Below are 20,765 nucleotides of genomic sequence, written 5' to 3'. Positions count from 1 at the left end.
AGTGATCAGCGCATCATCATTTATCATATTTAGGACAATAAGGCAAGTGCACTTTAAAGATGAAACCGCAGATTGTATTGAAGATACGGCAACATTACATTCAAAGCACATCACCTGGCAGTCACTGAACAAAAAAAGTAGGATAAGAACTCGCCTAATACCGCACAAATAAGTTACATTCACAAAAATATCACTGTAAAAATACCATGAGTCCGTTATCAGAGTTGAACATAATGTCATGAAAGAATGTCACAAGCTGTAGCCGATCACTGGCACCTAAATGAAACACCCTAATCCTATTTTATTCTGCACCACATAGTGAGTCTGATCCTGATGCATTCTGCACTTGCTATCCAACATCAGTTTGGAGGCTAGTTCTTTAGACCTACTTTGTGACACATAAATATCATGCTACAGTTTAAATATTTGCTGATTATCACAGAGGAAGGTACAAAATATCTACCTAACAACATCCAATTTGAGATGTTTGAGAAAGAAATTACAGAAATCGACTACAACTACTAATTTGAACACAGTCATACTCACATTTACATTTGAGAGCACGTCGTCAGGTGCTCAGTATCCTAAATTTTGGGTATTATCTATTAGTTGTCATTAACTGCACTGCTTCTTAGTGATTACATTATAAAAGAGAAGGGAAAGCTAAAGAAAAAACTGCTGATACAACCCTGTTTCCGCATAAGGCTCCTCAAATGACCCTGTAGTGTTGTCTAATGCTAAAAAATGTGATTTTTTTTTGGTCCATATTATACCTGTCATGCATTACCAAAAACTAAAAATGTAGTTTGACATTTTACACAGAGTTTCCTCCTCTTTGTAATCTACGTCCTTGAAGTCACTGGGCAAGTTAAAGTGTAATCCTATCCTGCACAATATCCTGAGTTATAGCTCAGGTTACATAAACATACACACTAACCTGAGAGCAAAATTGTACTCCAATCCATATACAGTATTGTATACGCTGCAGTCTGTCACACACAATAACTAATCACTAGTCCTGTTAAAAAAAAGTTCTCCCATATACTAATTTAGACCCTTAGCTGCTCGTAAGGCCTGCCAAGACTCCTAAATACATGTAACTTGATTGATGAATTCACTTTCAGCAACCAATTATCGTCTGTAAATCATGATATACATATTAATATGTTTGATAAGTGTCTTGTGTTTGTCGTTTTTTTATGTTGGAAAGTGCCATGAAACATATTTCATTGAACATTACATAAATACAACAGGAGAAATTTTTTACATATCTTGGACATTTACAGTGTCTGTATTTCCAGCATGTGATTCGTATCAAGGAAAGATGGTGGGAATGTGACGCTAATCTGCTGCAAAGAGATATTATGACTATGCCTGACTTGTGATGATTTTGGCCTGTGTTGAAAGCTCAGAAGTGTGTTTGGGTGTGGGCTGTTTCATGGAGAGTGGTCCCACAGGCATGTTGATGGACAGACTCCATTAGCTGCATCTCTGAGGTGAAAGGTGGGACAGGAGTGGGAAGGGTGAGAGTTTATGAGGGTCAGGAGGTGAAGTAGGAGTTCTGCATGGAGTAGAGGCGGTCAATGGGGTTCCCCACTCGTCCTGGCAGGAGACTGCCATCCCCTGTTGCCAAGAGGCAGTCTCCAAGGTGACCGAGGCTTCCATCGCTGTCCAGGTCATGGAACACTGTCTCTGAGTCTGCAGTGAAAAAACAGTGAGTGTGCACAGCTGAAGTGGAACAGTCTTTAATGAAAGGACAGAATATGAAAATAAGCATATTTGTTTTTACTCTAAAGCTAATGGACCTCAAAAACACATAGTGAGTCAGTCACTTTAACTTAAGCATCCTGTAAAATTCATCTCAAACACTGATGCAAGGAATACCCAAAGTAGGTTGAACACTGCGCTTGTTCCATTTTTAGTACATGTACATGGATGGTGTCAAAGTCCAAATTCAAAGTAGATAACAGTATCACAGAAAATAAATATTTTACATGTTATTCTGAGGTTTTGTCCAGAAGTTTTAAAAAAGGAGGGTGAAATACTGTACTGAAAGTGTTAAAATAGGTGAAAAACTAATCAACACAGACAGGAATGTCTATGTAGGAGCTTACTGCACCTCTAGAACTGAAGACTTTTTTCCCCCTTAAGACAACATAGGAGCCATTTGTTTATCGTTTCTGTATATTTGTAACAGTCTAGACTTTTTCCTCTGGAGCTCCAAAGTGTCCTGTACTACAAGACCCATAAGCCATAGGGCCAATCGCTAGCTCTTTGATTGGCAAGACCCCTGGAAATGAGAGTGACACACGTTCCCTCAATACAGGCCCTCATGAGCTATCAAGGCCTTAGCAACAGCATTGGAAGCTCCATATTGGCTCAAGTGAGGTGTCAGTGAAAAGGCCAGGAGTTGCTAGGCCCTGTGGAATTATGGATAATATGTGGAGAAATATGGATGTTTGAAACAATGCATCAGCAATTCATCTATGGATGTAATAACAGGGTTCTCACACATTTTGACTGATGAATTTCCAAAAATTTTCCACAATATTTTACCCCATTTTAATAACTTTAAGCAGTTTAAAAAAGCCTGCACACTTCTCTGACAACAAGCCATTTGAAATAGGATGCATTTTCAAATGTGGAGAGATATGTACACTTTGTTTCCCCACAGCTAAGTTTGGCTACTATTCTGCTCTGCACCAAAACATCTAAAGTTTTGGAGCAGGGCCTCCATCCAGTGCGGCTAGGGTCTGCCTCTTTCTTAAGCCAATCATAATCAAACATGCACTAGTGCTTGCTAATAATACTTGCATTTTAGACATTCCCACCACCACCTAGCTCCATATGCCAATCTGTATCATATGATACTAGTGATGTTTAAACTGTCGCGCAGTGCAGCACTAGATTTCAAATTAGCAATACAGGAACATATTTCAAGTTAGGTTAGACATGTTTTAGGATTATTATGAGCATATTTTAAACAATAGTTGAACCAATGTACAATCAAAACTTTTCCTAAACATTCCCGTAATTCCAAACTATTTCCAGGCCTAGAAAACAGATATTCTAACTAATTTCTTGACCATATGAACCATGTCATAATGTGTTTGGACTAAATATTTCACTGGATTTAGATTGTCTGGACCACTGGCAGCTGATGACAACTGTGTAAGCTGTGTTTCTGTCTGGATAAAATTGATCAGTGGATTAAAATGATGCTTCATAGGTGAGTAATGGCTGGTTATTTTTTTGTTTTTTTTGTCTGAAAGAAGCATTTATTGAAGCTGCTGTTGAGGTGAAATGGTCTGCATTAATCAAATAAAACATTTAAACAACATAAATACAGCAGCTATTTACATATCATAATCATCAAGTAAAACTTCAGGAGGGCCCGCAGACAGGCCGGTGAGTTCTAACAGGTTAGGTTAATCTCAGCCTCTTTTTTTTACATCCTCACATCTTCTTACAACTGGAAACCAGTAAAAACATATACCTTTCAGCTAATGTAACATAATGCTGCTCCTTTCTGTCCCCATCTGGCCACCCCTATGAAAAATCCCTAGGTGTGTCACTGCTGTCAACATTTTCATTTTGGTTTCTTTCAAATTTGCAGCTCTGACCTCCTGTCTTACCATAGGAGTGGAGCTGCTCGCTGTTCAGCTGTGGCGGTGTAAGCCCATGTCGAAAAGGCTCTCCGCCGTAGATGTTGGGGTCTAGAGCGAGTAGCTGCTGACGTGGCAGAGAGGGATATCCCAGGATCCCATCCATGCCATGGGTACTAGAGCCATCTGTGTAGAGATGAGAATCCCTTTAGTCATCCCATATCATAGTTTACTCTTCCATTCCTCTAATCTTTGTTTATTCTTCTTGATCCTGCGTTGGCACTCGGAGCACTTACCCTCACTGTCGTCATTGCTCTGGCGGCCCCCTCTACTTGGTCCTCTCCTGGTCCCCCCCAGCTGCTCTTGTTCCTGCTGCTGCTGCTGCTGTTGCTGTTGTCGGCGAGCTATCTTTTTCATCTGAAGCACAAAAACACACACTGTCTGTATAAATTTTCTCCGTGTGTTAATCTGTAAGACATATTATGTTCTCAGAAATGTATAAAGTCTAACCTTGGCTCTTTGGTTTTGGAACCACACCTGCACAACACGCACTGTCAGCCCAGTCTCAGCAGCCAGTGTCTCTCTCACCTACAAATTAGAATTTTCAGTTGTTTTTAAATTACAAACTTTACATCATTAAACACAGCTTCAGATTAATTGCTATCCAGACTGACAAAGATGCCCATTAACAATAAAGTTTTCATCGCAAGGGAGTATTCTCATGCGCACATGACCATTGATAAAACAAGCTGGTCCACCCACCTTGCGACAAGGCTTAGCCGACACTTCAAAGGAGGCCTTGAAAGCACGGCGTTGCTGTGTGGTCAAGATGGTGCGCGGCCGTTTTGAGCGCTTGTGCTCCTTGCCTTCATCGCCACCTTTCCCTCCACCAGAGCCTCCTCCACCTTCCTCATCCTCACTTTTCACTGAGCAAGGTAAGCAGACAAGAAAACAGTCAGAAGAGCTGGTAGGAGAATTTTCACACTTCCTTCAATGAAAAATAAATTTTTAATGCTAAAGTGACTGCAAGCAAAAGCCTGAGTGTTTCTTAAACCGGTCCCTAATTCTGTAGATAGTGAGCCCCTGCAGAATAAAACTGGTTCTACAGTGTGCAGTGCCAAATTGCACTGTAGTGCTGAAGGCTCCACTGCATGTACTGTAAGAAAAATTCCCAGACTGCATTGCAAATTCCAGTGAGCACCTTTGAAGACTATTCTCGCTGATCAGAAGTCAATACACTTTTGCTGCTACACTTTTCAAACAGAAATAAAATCTTCTGAAAATGAAGGGTAAGATAGCAAACTATTTTAAGATGGAGGTATTAATACTGCTTCATGTCTAAAACAGTTTGTACAAGTTTTTCAAGATCTGTTGTCATAACGATGTGCTGATGATCCAAGAAGTTGTGTGCACATAACTGGCATTGTATGTCAGTAATGCACATGAATATCTAGTTCACTCTATATGTATTTACTACTTGAACAAGGGAACAGTTTAAGACCCTTAAAGGGACAGTTCACCCCAAAATCAGAAATACATATTTTCCCTCGTACCAGTAGTGCTTTTTAAATCTAAATTGTTTTGGTGTGAGTTGCTGAGTGTTGGAGGTATCGACGGTAGAGATGTCTGCCTGTCTCTACGGCTGATACTCCAACACTCATCAACTTACACCAAAACAATCTAATTGATAAACAGTGCTACACGTGAGAGGAAAAATACGTATTCTGGATTTGGGGGTGAACTGTCCCTTTAAACCCCCATTTGTCCTTTAGGAGCTGCCCACTGCAGAGGTCCAGTATGACTGAGGTTACTAAAAAAATATGTTGTATGCATGCATGTAAAGGTAAGAGAAATTTGATTTAAATCTGGTTCAAGCAAAGCAGCCCTGCAACGAACCAACATTACCTGATTCAGTCGGTGTGGGGCTAATAGCAGCCAGCATTTCCCTCTCCTTCTCATAGTCCATGCGGCAGAGCAGCTGGCCTTCTTTCAGCACAAACTCATCACCTCTTTGCAGCCGGCGTTCACACTCACAGCAGGTGAAGCAGCCAAGGTGGTACACCTGGCCCAGCACGCGCATTATCAGCTCCGAACGTCCAATCACCTGCAGGCAGGCGCTGCACTTCCTTACGAACAGCCTAGAGATGCACAGAAAGACACACACAGGAAGGATACTTACATAAACTGTAAAACATGGTATTATGGGAGTCAAGGAGTGCAGAAAAAGAAAGGTGAGGTAATTAAACATGGAGGCACGGAGAATGAGCTCTAACACATTTACCCTCAGCTCAAAAGGGAGATTAGCATAGTCTCTTAATTAAAGGTCGTATAAACATTACCCAATTCACAAAGCAACAAGGTAAACATCTGCTCGGAGGAATAACAGTAGTCTGCATTTTTAAGATTGTCCTTTCTCCCTAAATACAGCAGGTGGCAGTAGTTAGCTTGTGATAAGAGCTGCCTGTTGAGAGTATTTTCCTTTGAAATCCTTAAACGTGGAGATCTGTTTGACGGTGTAAACTCCAGTCTATCCATATCCCACCCACAATCTTAAAGTACTTATTTACCCTATGAATAAAGCTTAATACAGAGTCTTTCTCAGGTCCATTGCTTTTTCCCCATGACCACTTTCCTCCCTTTGTCCCTCCATCTCTCCTCCTGTGAGATGTTATAACCCTGCAATTTCTCTCCTGCCTCACCATCTCTCCGCATCCCTATCTCCATTCACAGGGCCTAAGTCTCTGCCATTAAATTCCTCTCAAATCCCTGCTCTCGCACTTGGTTTCCTCCCCCCTCCCTCCCCAGTATTTTCTGCCAGCATTCCCAGTTCTCCCTCACGCCCTCCCAGCCTGCCTCCCCAGTTCACTGAAACTAATAAAGACAGGATTAATTAGATTGTTGTTTAAACAGTGCGATGGCCAGACAGACGCTGTAAACTCATAACCAGGGATTGGGGATAGCATGGGGTTAATCTCTCTCCTCTCACTTATGCACACTAAAACACACTTACACACACAAACATAGGCACTCACACACATACACACATGCATGCGCACACACGCACAGGCATGCACACAGACATTTGCACGCATCCACTGAGTATCAGTATACCTAGTCTGACATTGACTAGTTACACACGTTCACCATACCATCAACCATCATCATGCTGCCAGTGCAACCTGTAACCAGCAAATATTATGCTCGATCACCAGAATATGTCTTCAACAGGAAGAGTTACCAAGGACTCAGACTGTAGGTGTAGGAAAGAGAAAGGTCAGCTGATGCAGAAATAGCACCAAGCACAAAACCTGGACAAGAGGGAAGGGAGGATGAGCGGGGAGGGAACGGGGGGGGACGAAGGCAGAAGTGTTGACGCTCCCTGACTGAGTGATAGGAAGGTGTTGCTGCCCAAATCTGGAGTGTAAAGAAGGAGCCAGGTCTGCACATTAGAGCTCCTAATCTGTGATTCTGTCCCAAACGCAGCTGCCACGGCTAATCTTTCTCAATCCATCTGCCAAACACTCCCCAAATTCCCCAAATGACAGTGTCGCTAACTTAACATCATAACGCAAACACGAGTGTCCCAGCCCTGCACAGCTCGACTGTGACAGGACCTTGTGTTTAACTAAAGGTTGCTATTTCCTTCTAGAAACAGTGCGTCACATTTTAAAGAGATGCTTCTTCTGTGAAATATCTGCAGCAACCTGGTTAATCCTAATATCTGGCACATTATTCCACAAAGGAGAGCAACCACCTCCCTCGCTCCCCGTCCAAACACACACTCCAACACCTTAAATGCTTCCTTTCACTGTGAACTAAACACAACAGAGTAGAATTGTCACAGGATTGCTTGACATAAGACCGATGATGTTGGTGGTTAAGTCCCACACTCCCTAATCGGGGTGTACACAGCACGGCAGGAATTTACTCAACATGGCAAATGAAGGCAACTTGGGGCAACTGCCACAGAGGGGGGTCTGTAAGTAGATCAGTCTAATCCCTCTAATAGAAGTATCATTCACACTGGCCCTGACCAGGGTGTAGCTTCCAGTGAATCACTATGGACCTGATATTTAAAGAGCAGACACATGAATTAGGTATATCTCGGCTCCTCACCACATTTTATACACAATCAGTTTTCATGCTTTGGGTGGAATTGTATCTAGGTGTGTCTGAATAGGTTTTTTATTTGCACATTGTCCATAAAAAACACTTCTTTTTATTTTATTAAAATAGATCATCTCTTTTGCTTTTACAGTTTCTGCTATATCTTTTTCTTCACACAAGGTCCAAGGTTCACAAGGTTCATCAGTATTATATCTATTCTTTGGACAAAGATACAATGTTGTAATGTCGGATTTTATTCGTAGCATTTATAGTATGGTTTTGTTGTGTGGTTAAATGTTATGTATTTTTGTATTTATGTGTATTTAGCAAACATCCTCAAATGCAAGACAAATGTCAGATATTTTTTCTGATAATAAAGTGAAATCAAATCAAATCATAAATTTGCTGATATCACAAACTCTGCCATATGATTTTTGAGTCGATTCAATAGGGCCTGAGACAAATCAGTAAAATCCTGATTGTCTTTTTCTTGGCTGATTATCACTCTAAAAATGATTCATGGGGTTAGTGGATAATGCTTAAAATAAAGAAGCTCTTCAGCATGAAAAATAATGAAAAATTACATTTGCTTCATTGACCTGTTTTAGTCAATTAACAGCTTATTTTAAGAACTGGTCAAAATCCAAAACATTTTTGACATTTTTAAGTGGAATGAAATTAAAATAAATAGGTTGGAATATCTTACATAAAATAGTTTGACCACTAAATATCAACACAGCTTTTGGATAGATATTAAGGTTTTCAAGGTCTAACCCCCTAACCCTAACCTAACCCAAGGCAAATCATGTTGGTTGTACTAAACTAATTGAGTTTCATATATAATAAAAGACTTGAAGGACTGACTCAATAATGCCAGAATTGGAACTACTTAAAAAGATGCATGCAAATTGTTAGGTTCATTTGTTTGAGTTGAACCAGTGGATTGTTTAGAGTGTACCATTGCATCAGTGATACTAGATTACTGATCGTTGAATCAGTATATTGATCCGGATTAATGTATCATTACACCACCAACAAAAAAGAGTTTCAGACAATCCAGTTTTCTAATGTCCCCTATAAATTACACATGTATGTTACTGAACTACTTTCTTAATTTTGTTGTGGCAACATAATTGCTGCCTGGGTTATGTTCAGAGACAGTGTTCAGGTGATGACGCACTACATTCATGTACTGCGTTAGCTTTGGAAGGGGGTGGCTGGAGGATGGTGGGTGTACAAAGTGCAGGACCTTGACATCATAACTTGAGGATTGCATTCAAAATCTTACGCAAGGTTTAGGCAACAAATGCACTTTGATTATGGTTAGGGAGATATTGTCATTTTGGTAAATGTTAATAAAAAATAATAATGCTGTAGTAACCACAAACGAATACTGTATTGCAAGATTGCCTGTTTTAGCAAAAAACAACTGAATTACATTGTCAGTGATGTTGCTGATATGTTCATTATCAACATTTGACGACTTGCCAGGTATATTAATTAACAACAACTCCTAATTATGCTAATAGAAAACACAATTTGCTAAGCATTACATTTCCCTCCAAATTTATTTGCTGTTTCAAATTAGTTGTATATAAACATAATTTCCAGGAGACAGGGTTGTGAGTTTTGGTTAAGGGACCACAATAAAAACCAGATTTTTAAAGTTTGAATATTACTAATATTGCAGGACTATCTTTGCTCGCATCAGGAATCAGTGGAAAAAAAATAAATATTTGCACAACACTGACTATAATATAGTGAGGGTTTTATTTTCTTGCATTTCAATTTCCACTATCAAAAAAGTGGAAATGAAAGTTAGAATTTAAACAGCTGAGGTGTAGAGTTAAGACCAGCTGTGAACAAATCTATCAGAAAAGATATTTGGAGGAGGACTTTGCTTTGGATTTAGAGGGGCTTTCCTTTAATGAAGAGATGTGTGTAATATTCATGATATGCACAGAATTACAAAGAAGAGAAGTGTAAGTGCAGACAGAACACTGTCTGCTTATGAGCTTGCGATGTACAAAAACCTCAGGAACTTTGGCTGCAGGCACCTTTATGTTCAGTGCCACGGATTTCTGAGGGGTTAGGGGGGCACAACTAATTACAAGCTCACTGATTATGAGATCAAACGCAGAGAGGCAGAAAAAGGTGATGTGCTGTGAGTATTGGTTGGTTATAATCAGCCCTTTCCTTCTCGCTTTATTGTAGATCCTAGGCATACAAACAGAATAACAGAATCTTCATCATCTCCCTAAGCTGTGTCATGTGGCATTGTTTTGCCTTTGAGCTCTGACAAGCACGACATTGTGTGGACCGCAGCACAATCATTCCATAAATATGTATGTGTCTTAGAGCGATTACAGTTGTTGTTCTTGCTTTCATAATTGATGAATATTTATACAGGTACCGGTTTGCTTATACTAACTCCAGGTTTGGAGTGCCTCATATTGCACTAGGTTTGGATCAGCTGTGTGTGTGCGAGCCCAGAAGAACCTAACTTTGACAGATTAGGGCTTCACTGGGAAGCTCACCAAAGATCTGTCGCTGTCACTCATTTTGATTCCTAACCTGTAGTTTAAGATGCATTTCTGTTTCTAAACAAGGTATTCATGTACTAGCTTGTGATTCCCGCAAACGTGATGCGCTCAGAATGACCATGTGTGTCACACAAATGGCTGTTTGCGCATTCCCCTGAAAACGAAGGTGCATTCAAGGATCCGTGAGATGGATGCAAAAAGAACAAATGATATGCAACAATCTTACTTTTAAGTTGTATTCTGTTTAGTATCCATTTCTTAGATGTGTGCGTGAGGATGTGCGTGCGTGCGTGTGTGTGCGTGTGGATGTGTGTGTGCGCACTTTCGGCGGATATTGCTCTGTGAAGCAAAATGGCTCAGAGCCAGGGTTCAGTAATCACATCATCTCCTTTTATTAAATCTCCCTGCACTGCTTCTGTGTTATTAAAATCTCCCAGCATTCCCCACGATACTCGCTACCCCTGCCGCCGCCGCCGCTCACTCACACTCACATTCACTCACTCACAAAAAATACACACATATATAAATATATATATATACTACGGTACAGTCACACACTTGCACATGCACACACACACACACACACACACACACACACGTGGGCATCCATACGGTCACATGCACACGTAAACACAAATATGCACAGTTTGTGTAAACACAGATAAGGTGCCTGGGTACAAACATCAATAAAACACTGACAGATGCTGTCATTTGTGGACCGTATCCATCCATGCATGGATAAAGTAACATCATAAGCAGTCCTCTTGCTCAACAAACGCTCTCCACACTGTGTAAAAGCTCTGTAATAGTTGTGGCAATGAGGGGCCTGCAGTGCATTGTATGGAATACATCTTTAGAGGCATCTGGGCACAAACTCTCCGCCAATCTCACAGTTATACTGTTACATGTCATGACTCTCACTGTAAATTGTTCACAGTGGTAATAAGACTAGCTCTACATGAGAGCACCACTGACGCCTGTAATATTCAACACCTAATGTAATGTACCTGTGTGAAGTAACAACAAAAAACCTGCATGACGTGCATGGTCTGCATGATATGTGTCTCTGGGTGTGTGTGTGCCATCTACACCTGATGCTACCAAGAATGAACGCTATGTGTGAGGATGTGTGTTTGTGCGCGCTAGTGAGTGGGCGTGTGTGTGTGTGTGTGTGTTAGTTTAGATAAAACAGTTAATCCCCAGGCCACCAGAACGCAATATCCTGTCTGCCCGTTTCTCATTTCCTGTCTGTCTCTGGCGGAGTGGGAAGCAGCGGGGAGGGGGGCGGCGGGGGACAGCGGGACCCGTTGCCCCAGAAACAGGAGATGCAGCCGGTCGATTTGAGAAAAAGTCTACACCGATCTCCCTATCTCTCCCTCTCTGGTGCGACCCCCTATTCTCTCTCTCTTTTCTCCTCTCCCTCTCTGCTTTTATTATCTCAGATTTAATAAAGCCAAGGCGAGCAGCTTGTTCTGCCATGAAACATTTATTAGCTGTCTGTTATAAAATTGTTGTGGGGGAGGAAAGATGATGGGGTCTCATCTCACATTATGCAAAAACAGTGGCAATATCACCCCCCCTCCTCACGCGCGTACACATGCACCCAGACAAAAATCAGCGGCCGCGTCCCTTCCCAAAAATCCCAGCCACCTCGTCTTTGCCTCCTTTATCCCATTCCGAGCCATTTCCCCATCATCGAGATTTCTCCCTGATGTTCTTTAATTTATACCATAAAATCTGACGGTTCCTCAACTACATCAAAACACAAAAACTCCCCCATCCTCACTTTCTGTTCCTCTGGCACATCTCCAACCGTCATCTGTTGAGCTGCAGGTTTAGCCTGTGTAAGGCTCCTGGATAAGGGAGAAGTGTTTGAACGTTTCAGAACCACATGCATGTATTATGTGTAGCCTCTCACTGGGATTTATATATACAGTACAGTCCTGTCAGTCAGTGCAGCCGTGATTCACCTAAACCAACGTGGAACCACAAACTTTACTTTCACTTGCAGGAAAAAAAACAAATATTTTCTCAGTTTCCTCTAATGATTTCGCACAATGCAGATTTTGTTTTCCCTTACCCCTGGTTTTGAGAATTTCTACCTCCACCCTAATACAACCATGATATTTAAACATAATTGCATGTACTTTTAAATGTTACTTCAATGCTGTAAGCACCACAAACAAATTTTCATTCACTTCCTGTCTAATTTTGGAGGCAAATGTCTCAAATTCTGAACAAGAAAAACCAAACCTATCGGCGTGGTTTGATACCACTACAATAAGTTGTTGAACAGACCTTTTAAAACAGCGATGATTCCCATATTTGGACTTAATATATTAAAGTAAATCATAGATATAGCATTGACGTATCAACAAGACTCGAGGTGCTATAGCTGATGGGCATAAATGCTTGTTGTCCCTCTGACGTATCATTGCATAATTCTCCCTAATAGTATTTCCCTGCAGCCTGGTGTCAGGCCTGTCATCGAAGGACAGCCACAGAATGCTGGGTAATTAGCACTGTACCCAATCAGCCTCCCCGCCGCCTCCTCCCGTCCCCCGTCCCGAGACACAAAGAGGCGCTGAGGGAGGGGAGGCGATTAAGAGAAAACAAGGGATAAACGGGGAGATAAACTGTTTGGTGTCATCGCTGCCATCAATCTCAACGAGAAGGAAATGAGGTTTGGAATAGAGAAATATTATTACAAAGCAGACAGTGATGAACGAGGCAACGGATAGAGAGACAGGGAGAGAAACAGTGGCTGGGGGTGGAGGTGGAGCGGTATGAAGGGGGAGAAGATGCAGTTTTCTATCTTTGGATTTAGAGCAGTGAGATTCAGAAGTTCACTCACACGAATGCGCCGTAACTTGAGAGGATACTCCGTCAGGCTGTCAGTGTTGGACTCTCATACAGCTACCTGGTCGGCAGAGGGAAATTCCATAACTGTGGCGGTGGGGTCTCTCTCTCTCTGCCTGCAAAGGCAGGGTTTGTAGACCTAGATGTAGTCCCAGTGGCCTCCACCCCACAGAGTGAGGTATTAAACCCAAGGTTTAAGTGAATATCCACCCTGGTGACCTGTTTTTCACAGGGCTGAAGCTGCCTTTATGGGGCTTACAAGGGAGCTTGCGGGCTCCGCACAGCCAGACTACCCTCTATTCTGTCTGGACTCAGCACTATTGACCAGGGAACACTGGCCTTATACTGCTCTGTTTGGCAAGGAACCATAATGTCGAGCTGGTGTGTAGAAGACAATGACTGTGTGTATAGGATGCTGAGGATGGTTTTCATACATGTCAATCATTGTCAGGATATTTAATCACTTTGTAACTTTTATTTAAAATAAATATGCTCTTAAACTGAATTAATATACAATTAAAGACCACATCTCTACCACAGCTCATTTAGATCTTGAGAAATATGTTCCTGTTTCTGATGTCGTCAGTGTTTTCCATCCAAATCTTTATTATTCTGCCCATCTTGCTGGTAAAAAAGATGCATTGCACCAGTTCATATTAAAAAAACATCCTGATGGGAATTTAAAGTGTGGAGGGAAGCCTTGCCACAAAATTATTCTAAAGCCGCGTGCTGAACATCTGGTCCATAACAGGATGGAGTTCCAGAGAATTTCTTGAGGTTTTCAAAACAAAAATAAACCCACAAGAAAAATCCACAAGATGCACTTGAGTTTATTGTGTCTAAATCCCCTCATTTCCATAACAGATTGAGACCAGGGAATCTCGAAACTGAAGGCATACCTCCTGTTTTATTGCATCGATAATGAGCGGCAGTGGGGTGAGAGCTCGTTCATTACGAGAAGTTTCAGGCACTGAACTTGAATATGACTCATGACTGAACCCATATTCTTAGTAGTTTTATATAGCTATACCTGAATATTTGGATTAGGATTATATCTAGTGTTATGCTGAGGCCTGACACTGAGCATCGTAGTGATCACTTTAGAATAATTTTCAAGCAAAATATCCTTCAAAAACATTAAACATGCAAATGTTGAATAAACTTTTGCCTGGAAGGCAGTTTAGCCCAGATGAATCAGGGCGGGGGATGGGTCATGTTTCAAAATTAGATTTGTCTTCTCATTTGAATTGATAGGCATCTACATGCATTTATTTTTTCCCCCCTTAACAGAATAGATTCATTATGAGAAAAATCAGACATCGCCCCCAAAACACATCTTGTATTTACGCCCATTTGACCATTTTCTTTTATGGAAACAAGAGGAACACTGCTGCACAGGGTGACTTTTAGCTTATGCCGATGCAGTCAGTGCCTGTCAGTGTGTGTGTGTGCAGGGTGATGTAATCAAAGCAGAGGATAAATCAAAAAAATATTTGGACAAGGCAGAGATACTGCATGAGGGTGAGATGGAAAGTAGCCAAGTACGAGCAAGAAAGTTGCCCATGCATGTGTACATTTCACCCACATATTCCTCAAAAGTACCTGACAATGAGTGTGTGAGGACGTCAGGCAGTTGCTTCTGTCAACCAGCTGGAACTAAAATGGAGCCAAGCTACAAGCAAGGGTTAAAAGAAAAGACGCTTAATAATTGTACGAATTCCCCTAAAATTTTTATGCACGTTCCAAATTCTTGGACATCTATTATATCTGTTACAATGCACACACCTGCTCTGGATGGGGGGGTTCAGGGGGGACTAGTGTAAGGCGCTGATGGACAGACTGCAGGGAAAACAAGGAGACATTGTTGCTGATCCGCTGAAGGTCACAGGCAACTGTGTGCCAAGTCTGGCACCGACTCACACACAACAAGGCAGCCATCCATATGCAATGTATAGGGGACTAAATCAACACCATAGTGAATGAGCTGCTGACTATTAATTTGGATCCACAATTACAGTCATTACACGCGGGGAGCAAATACGCTTTTTCATTCCATCACTGAAAATGAACCCAGTGCTTCGTTTATGATAAGCTATTGCCTCCATGTCTCCCACTCATTTTTCCAGATAAACGTCACACAATGGGACTTTCATCAGCCAGTTCCCCTCTCTCTCTCTCTCTTTCTCTGTCTCTCTCCTTCACCGTCTCGCACTCTCTCCTCCAGATGTCAGGTACAGTGGGAGAGTCTGTGCTGCTGGATGCCGTCTGACACTTTTCAAAACAATGATAACAAGCTGCAGGCTCGTCCTTCAACTGTCTACCCCTGGAGCTCCCATCGCAGGCACACCCACTGACCGCGGCACACACTAAACAACCACAACAAAAAGCACACACACACGGTACAGTATGGCCTTAAACGCTAAATCATCTAACAAATAACAGGTCATTTTACAATTTGCAAAACAAGTGTGGTTAGGGTTAGGGTTAACTGTGTTTTACGTTGCAGTATGTCCAGACAGCACACTGCATCACTGTGGAGCATGAAGGCGACTCATGACATAAATACTATCCAAATCCATATTTATAATAACTCTACAAGCACACAAACAGATCTGCTACAGTCAGCTACAAATAAATTACATTAAAAAATTACTATAATTCCTCGCAAGGGGAAAAGCGGCTGTTGTTGCTGTTGTTTAACATGGTCCCCTATTACCTCAATTCACCGAAAATTATCTATATTTTTGGATTCTTCGTTCACTGCAGAGGCATGCCGGTAAAACTAAGTTTCCTACACGAATTCCATACAACATGGGGTGAGCAATTGATGGACAAATTATCACGTTGTGAGTGACGTCTCCCTTTAATTGTCCCTTAAATCCCCTTAAATGGCCTCACAGGTGGATGACACATTTTGACACAATGTCGGTCATATATTCTATATATCAGTGTGTTGCATAATTAATTTTATATTTATACACTTATACTAAGGCAGATTTTCACATTTCTAAAATCTGCATCGACTCAATTTTCAGCCTCACACACAGCCGTCTTGTTTTTTAAGATGTTCTTGTGGGGTTGAAATGAATTTATAAAAAAACTCAAACAGACAAAAAGTACATTTTGTTATATAGCAAGGGGTGTATTGTCATCTATTAAAATATTCCCAAAGTTCCACTAAACATACCTCACTAGAACACTCATATTGCCAGGGCTACTTTATAATTTCCAGCAAGACGCCTGTCTAACATGGGAGATGCGTTAATATTTTTTAGTGTAATTAATGTTTTTTTAATCAGACTTGTGCGACATTACAACTGGTTCATGTTAAAGGTGATTTATAACACTGCAAATACCTCACTGATACCTAAATTAATTTGCTCGGTAACTGTCCAATGATGTTTACTTGTTTGTTAAAAGTCTGCTGATGAATTTTTAACACATTTATGCTTTTTCCGGATAAGTAAACAAGTTTTTTGACAAGGTTATTCATTCGTTAATCTCCCAGCAAGCTGAAAACAAAAGTCACACTGCTTTTCTGACCCCTAACACCTTCTTCATCACCATTTTTTTAATTTTACAAAGTTTAACTGGACCGATTGCATTACTAGCACAAGCTAACCGCATTAGCATGTAGCCTTGTAAATGGTCAAAATTGCTAAAACTCTGCCAGCTATTTAAATAGAGAACTTATTTCTTTGCAGATAAAGAGTTTACAAGCCTGAAAATATTGATTTAGCTGGCAAACAATGATGCATCTTCAAAATGAAAGACCTCTGGAAAACAACCTTGCTTCAGCTCCATGATGATACCATGCATTTTTGATTAGTAGGAAGTTTTGCCATCAGAGTTTTCAGATTTCTTCCTCCACCGCTGCCCGTCTCTCCAACACAACCAAAGGAGCAACAACAAACAGTGAACCCTACCTCAGTGTTTGCGTGTGTGCTCTTACTTTTCATAGTCGTGCTTGCAGTACAGCAGGCGGTCCCTGCAGTAACAGGTCCCGGTGAGCGCGCTCAAACACACGGCGCACTTGACGCAGGTCTCGTGCCAGGAGCGCTCGTTCACGCGCAGCAGGAAGCGGTCGGCGATGGGAGACTCGCAGCCGGCGCACACCTCTCCCCCTCCCCTGTACTCCGGACCTGGAGGGAGCATGTATCAGTGCGTGGACAGAGAGACAGAGGCAGGGCCGAATATTTAACATGGCTGGGGATATGAGTCCAAGTGTCCCCAATGTCAACCACATCACATGAGAGATGCTGACGCCCTCTAAAAGATGTAAAACAATGCAAAAGCATGAGCCTGGTATACGGATATTTTTTCAATAATACCACACCAATACACATATGTATTTTAGGCTACATAATTTGGCACAGAACAGCTGCTGCGCCTTCCAACACTATTACCAGAGCCGTCCATCCAGTGCCATATCCAATGGGCCAAACTTTATAGACACCCCACTTTTTGATTACACAAACAAAACTCTCTGGATTTAAAAAAAAATCCCCAGAGCACTAATTTAATTTATTCCCAAATAAACTTTTTTTTTTTCTAACAGCTGTTTATTACATCCTTAAAATCATGTTGTTGATTTTCATTCTTATTGGACCTGAAAAATAATCTATGTGATACTAGCTGCTGTAGTAACATTACGTTGTGTAGGCCTATATATAAAATTATAGTCAACGTAGGAAAAGCAACTTTTGTTTTTTGGCTCTTTTTTACCACGGTGGTGTCCCTTTAATATTCACATCATATATTCACCCTAATCATGAATTCATAAAAGTATTCCTATTGATTTTATCATGCTGGATGCACACTCTCTCTTCCAATTTCGGCCTACACATGCACAGTATTCCTGTGGGAATTTATATTGTGCCCATACTCGAGTGAAGTTTATCATAATGATAGTCTATGTTGTGGCATCTCTTCTTTGTGTTAAATAATATACAGAAATAATAATATTCACCAATTATATCCTGATAATACTGGTGATGATAGTTACTGTTTCCCAGCGAGTTTATTTCGTTTGGGCCTCATACAACACATTGCCAGTCAACACTCACCAAAAGGCGTTGAGGATGGAGGCTGCTGCAGACAAGACTGCGGGCTCTCCTCTGTTTTCATCCCTTCTCTCCTTCCCTCAGTGTGATCGCTGCAGAAAGATAAAAAAAACACAATTTCTGTCTAAAATATCAGCAGAACCACTGCACTGAATTTATTTCAAAATAAGGGAAATTTTGAGACAAAATGCAGGCCGAAGCACGCAGATTAAGCAAAGCAGCATCTTAGAAAATAAGGTATTTTTAAGGCGATATTTTTAAGTTACTATAATATAGATTTTAAATGGACTTGAACACACACACACACACACACACACACACGTACACACACATGCACGCACGCACGCACACACACACACACACACACAAATTAAATTGAGAAATTAGAATGATAAAAAAATAGAAAACTGAAAAGTGATATATCTGATAATTTAATTAAAATAAAAGAAATTACATGCAAGCATCAAAGTGTAGCTTTTTTGCAAGCTAAAATTTTGGTTACACTTCAGGCCCTTAAATATAATCATCTGATATTTTAAAAACGAATGTCAGCTTTTAGATATCACTCTGCACAATTAGCAGAAATCTAACAAAACATATAAAAATAGGGTACAGTTATGAAAATACCAAAAAAAGTACATTCTTACATATATCTTACATTTCCTTTTAAATATTCCCACAACATTTTTGTTCAGATTATTTTGAAAATATGCATGTTTTAAAATTGTCCCCTAAAATTCCAAATGTAATTATATAGTTTCAGGTTTTTATTATAATTAATACAACTGTTTTTATTAATGTGTCATAATGGAGTCTTGCAGAAGGAGCGTTAAAAGAGGCTGACGGGTTTTTGTATCCTGCAAAATTCTCTTTAAAAGTCAATTAATGCAGAGAAAAATAAGTTGGCTGAGGAAACATAGACAAAAAAATCTTTGTAATATATCAGCAGGCACTTTAATATTGTTTGCTGTGGCCTTTAATATCAGAGTGATATTTTTATCATAGACTCGCTATTAAAAGGTCTATCATAATATTTAAAGTCTATGTCTCAATTGGATATTAAATTATGTTTGGATTTTTTTGTTGTAATATTTTAAAGAATCCATTTTTAAATAATAAGATTAATTTTGGGCGGCTTAGCCTACCCTGTAAAATCCTAAACACAGAAGAGGCTATTGAATTTCGGTTAATTGCTGCATTGGCACAGAAAATGAAGTAATGAAATAAAACAAATGAATTATGTAAATACGGCTAATCTGATTTGATGTTTTGCCTAATTGTGGCTTGAATACATTACTGACATATTTGTGTGTAATGCATGGATAATTACATGTTGAGACAAACAGCCTGACACTCTGATAATGATCACCGGAATAAAAATGTTTGGAAAAAAGATTTGCTGCAGGTCACCTAGAGCCAGAATTAAAGGAAATATAATTGTGGTGTCAGATGAGGATCAATAAATTGCTGTATAAAGTTGGCGCACTGTGAAATTTGGCATCCAAAGGACAAGCTTTTCTCGGTTTGAAGGTTTTTGTGCTCAGGAATTAATGTTAAAACAAGCATATAAAATATATTTGTTGTGATGGGTTAGTTTTAAAAGCTAATGAAATATCCAGGACTATCTTCGTGCTATGAAAAGTCAAAAGTTTGGTTGTTATGGTCCATCAATTAGCTGTGATTACTCATAAAACAGTTGTAAACTAATGTGATAATGAAATATCATCCACGATAAGCATCAGAGCAACCTCCAACTGAAACCCAACCTGTTATGAAATCGCTTCTCCTCTATTTGCTTGGATAAACAGCCCAAACCAAAGATCATGAATTAAAACACAGTAGGTCACTGTGACTTTTTTTGTGCCTGAGCATTTAAAAAACGCCAAATATATATATGTTAGACTTATACGCACGCGCTGCTGCAGGAACAAGAGACACATATCAGCTCAAGCGACAACATTATTTGGAAACTGACAACCTGTTCCTTGAGTTACGGAGTCCTACCTTGAGGTGAAACACACTCCTCCTGAAATCTCGGTTGGCAACATTAAAAATCTGGAGAAACTTTCGGCTAGCAAACGAACACACGCGCTCACAGATTGTTCACCTGTATCTCACAGCCCGGCGCGCATGTTACCTACGGTAAAAATCCAAATACCATGATGACCCGAAACTATTGTCTATTGTCTCTCTCCGTTTTCTCCGCCAGCCGTGTGTGCGCTCCGACTTGTTTTGTGCGTAAAAAGGCGCAGAGGGAGGAGATGGACGGACAGGGGAGGGAGGGAGAAGGTGCGGAAGATGATGAGGGGAAGATGAGAGATGATGCAGCCTACTGATAACTCAGATGGGGATGATCCTTTGCGTTTGTGTTCAAGGTTAGACGGTGACTTTAAAGGGCGCAGTTGAAATGTGGAGAGACTCGCGGTGAGGCGTTTATCTCCCTCCACATGGGGAACGGCGATCTGTTATGACGCTTATACTTACTTGCTCAAAACCGCCTCATTCTGGTGAAATATCATCAAAGGGACAAAGGCAAATGAGAGCAGTTACAGTCAACCATATCTCCATGTAGCCACCACAACATTTTG

The 20,765-nt window shown here is 40.6% G+C and overlaps 1 protein-coding gene across 1 annotated transcript; it reads right to left on the bottom strand.

Annotated features, from left to right (window-relative positions):
* Nucleotides 1-98: 98 nt before the first annotated feature.
* Nucleotides 99-20,627, bottom strand: lmx1al (LIM homeobox transcription factor 1, alpha-like). Its single transcript, XM_049561841.1, has 9 exons — nucleotides 20,182-20,627; nucleotides 18,181-18,269; nucleotides 17,067-17,256; nucleotides 5,511-5,743; nucleotides 4,368-4,531; nucleotides 4,116-4,193; nucleotides 3,902-4,022; nucleotides 3,636-3,791; nucleotides 99-1,698 (listed from the first exon to the last, which is right to left on the bottom strand). Exons 1-9 carry the CDS (start codon nucleotides 20,223-20,225, stop codon nucleotides 1,541-1,543), a joined length of 1,233 nt encoding a protein of 410 aa, XP_049417798.1. The 5' UTR covers nucleotides 20,226-20,627; the 3' UTR covers nucleotides 99-1,540.
* Between the last annotated feature and the right edge of the window lie 138 nt (nucleotides 20,628-20,765).

This window comes from Epinephelus fuscoguttatus, linkage group LG19, assembly GCF_011397635.1.
Source record: "Epinephelus fuscoguttatus linkage group LG19, E.fuscoguttatus.final_Chr_v1".
Classification (NCBI taxonomy): Eukaryota; Metazoa; Chordata; class Actinopteri; order Perciformes; family Serranidae; genus Epinephelus; species Epinephelus fuscoguttatus.
Note: the sequence above shows the minus strand (reverse complement) of the source record. Positions and strands in the feature narration are given on the sequence as shown.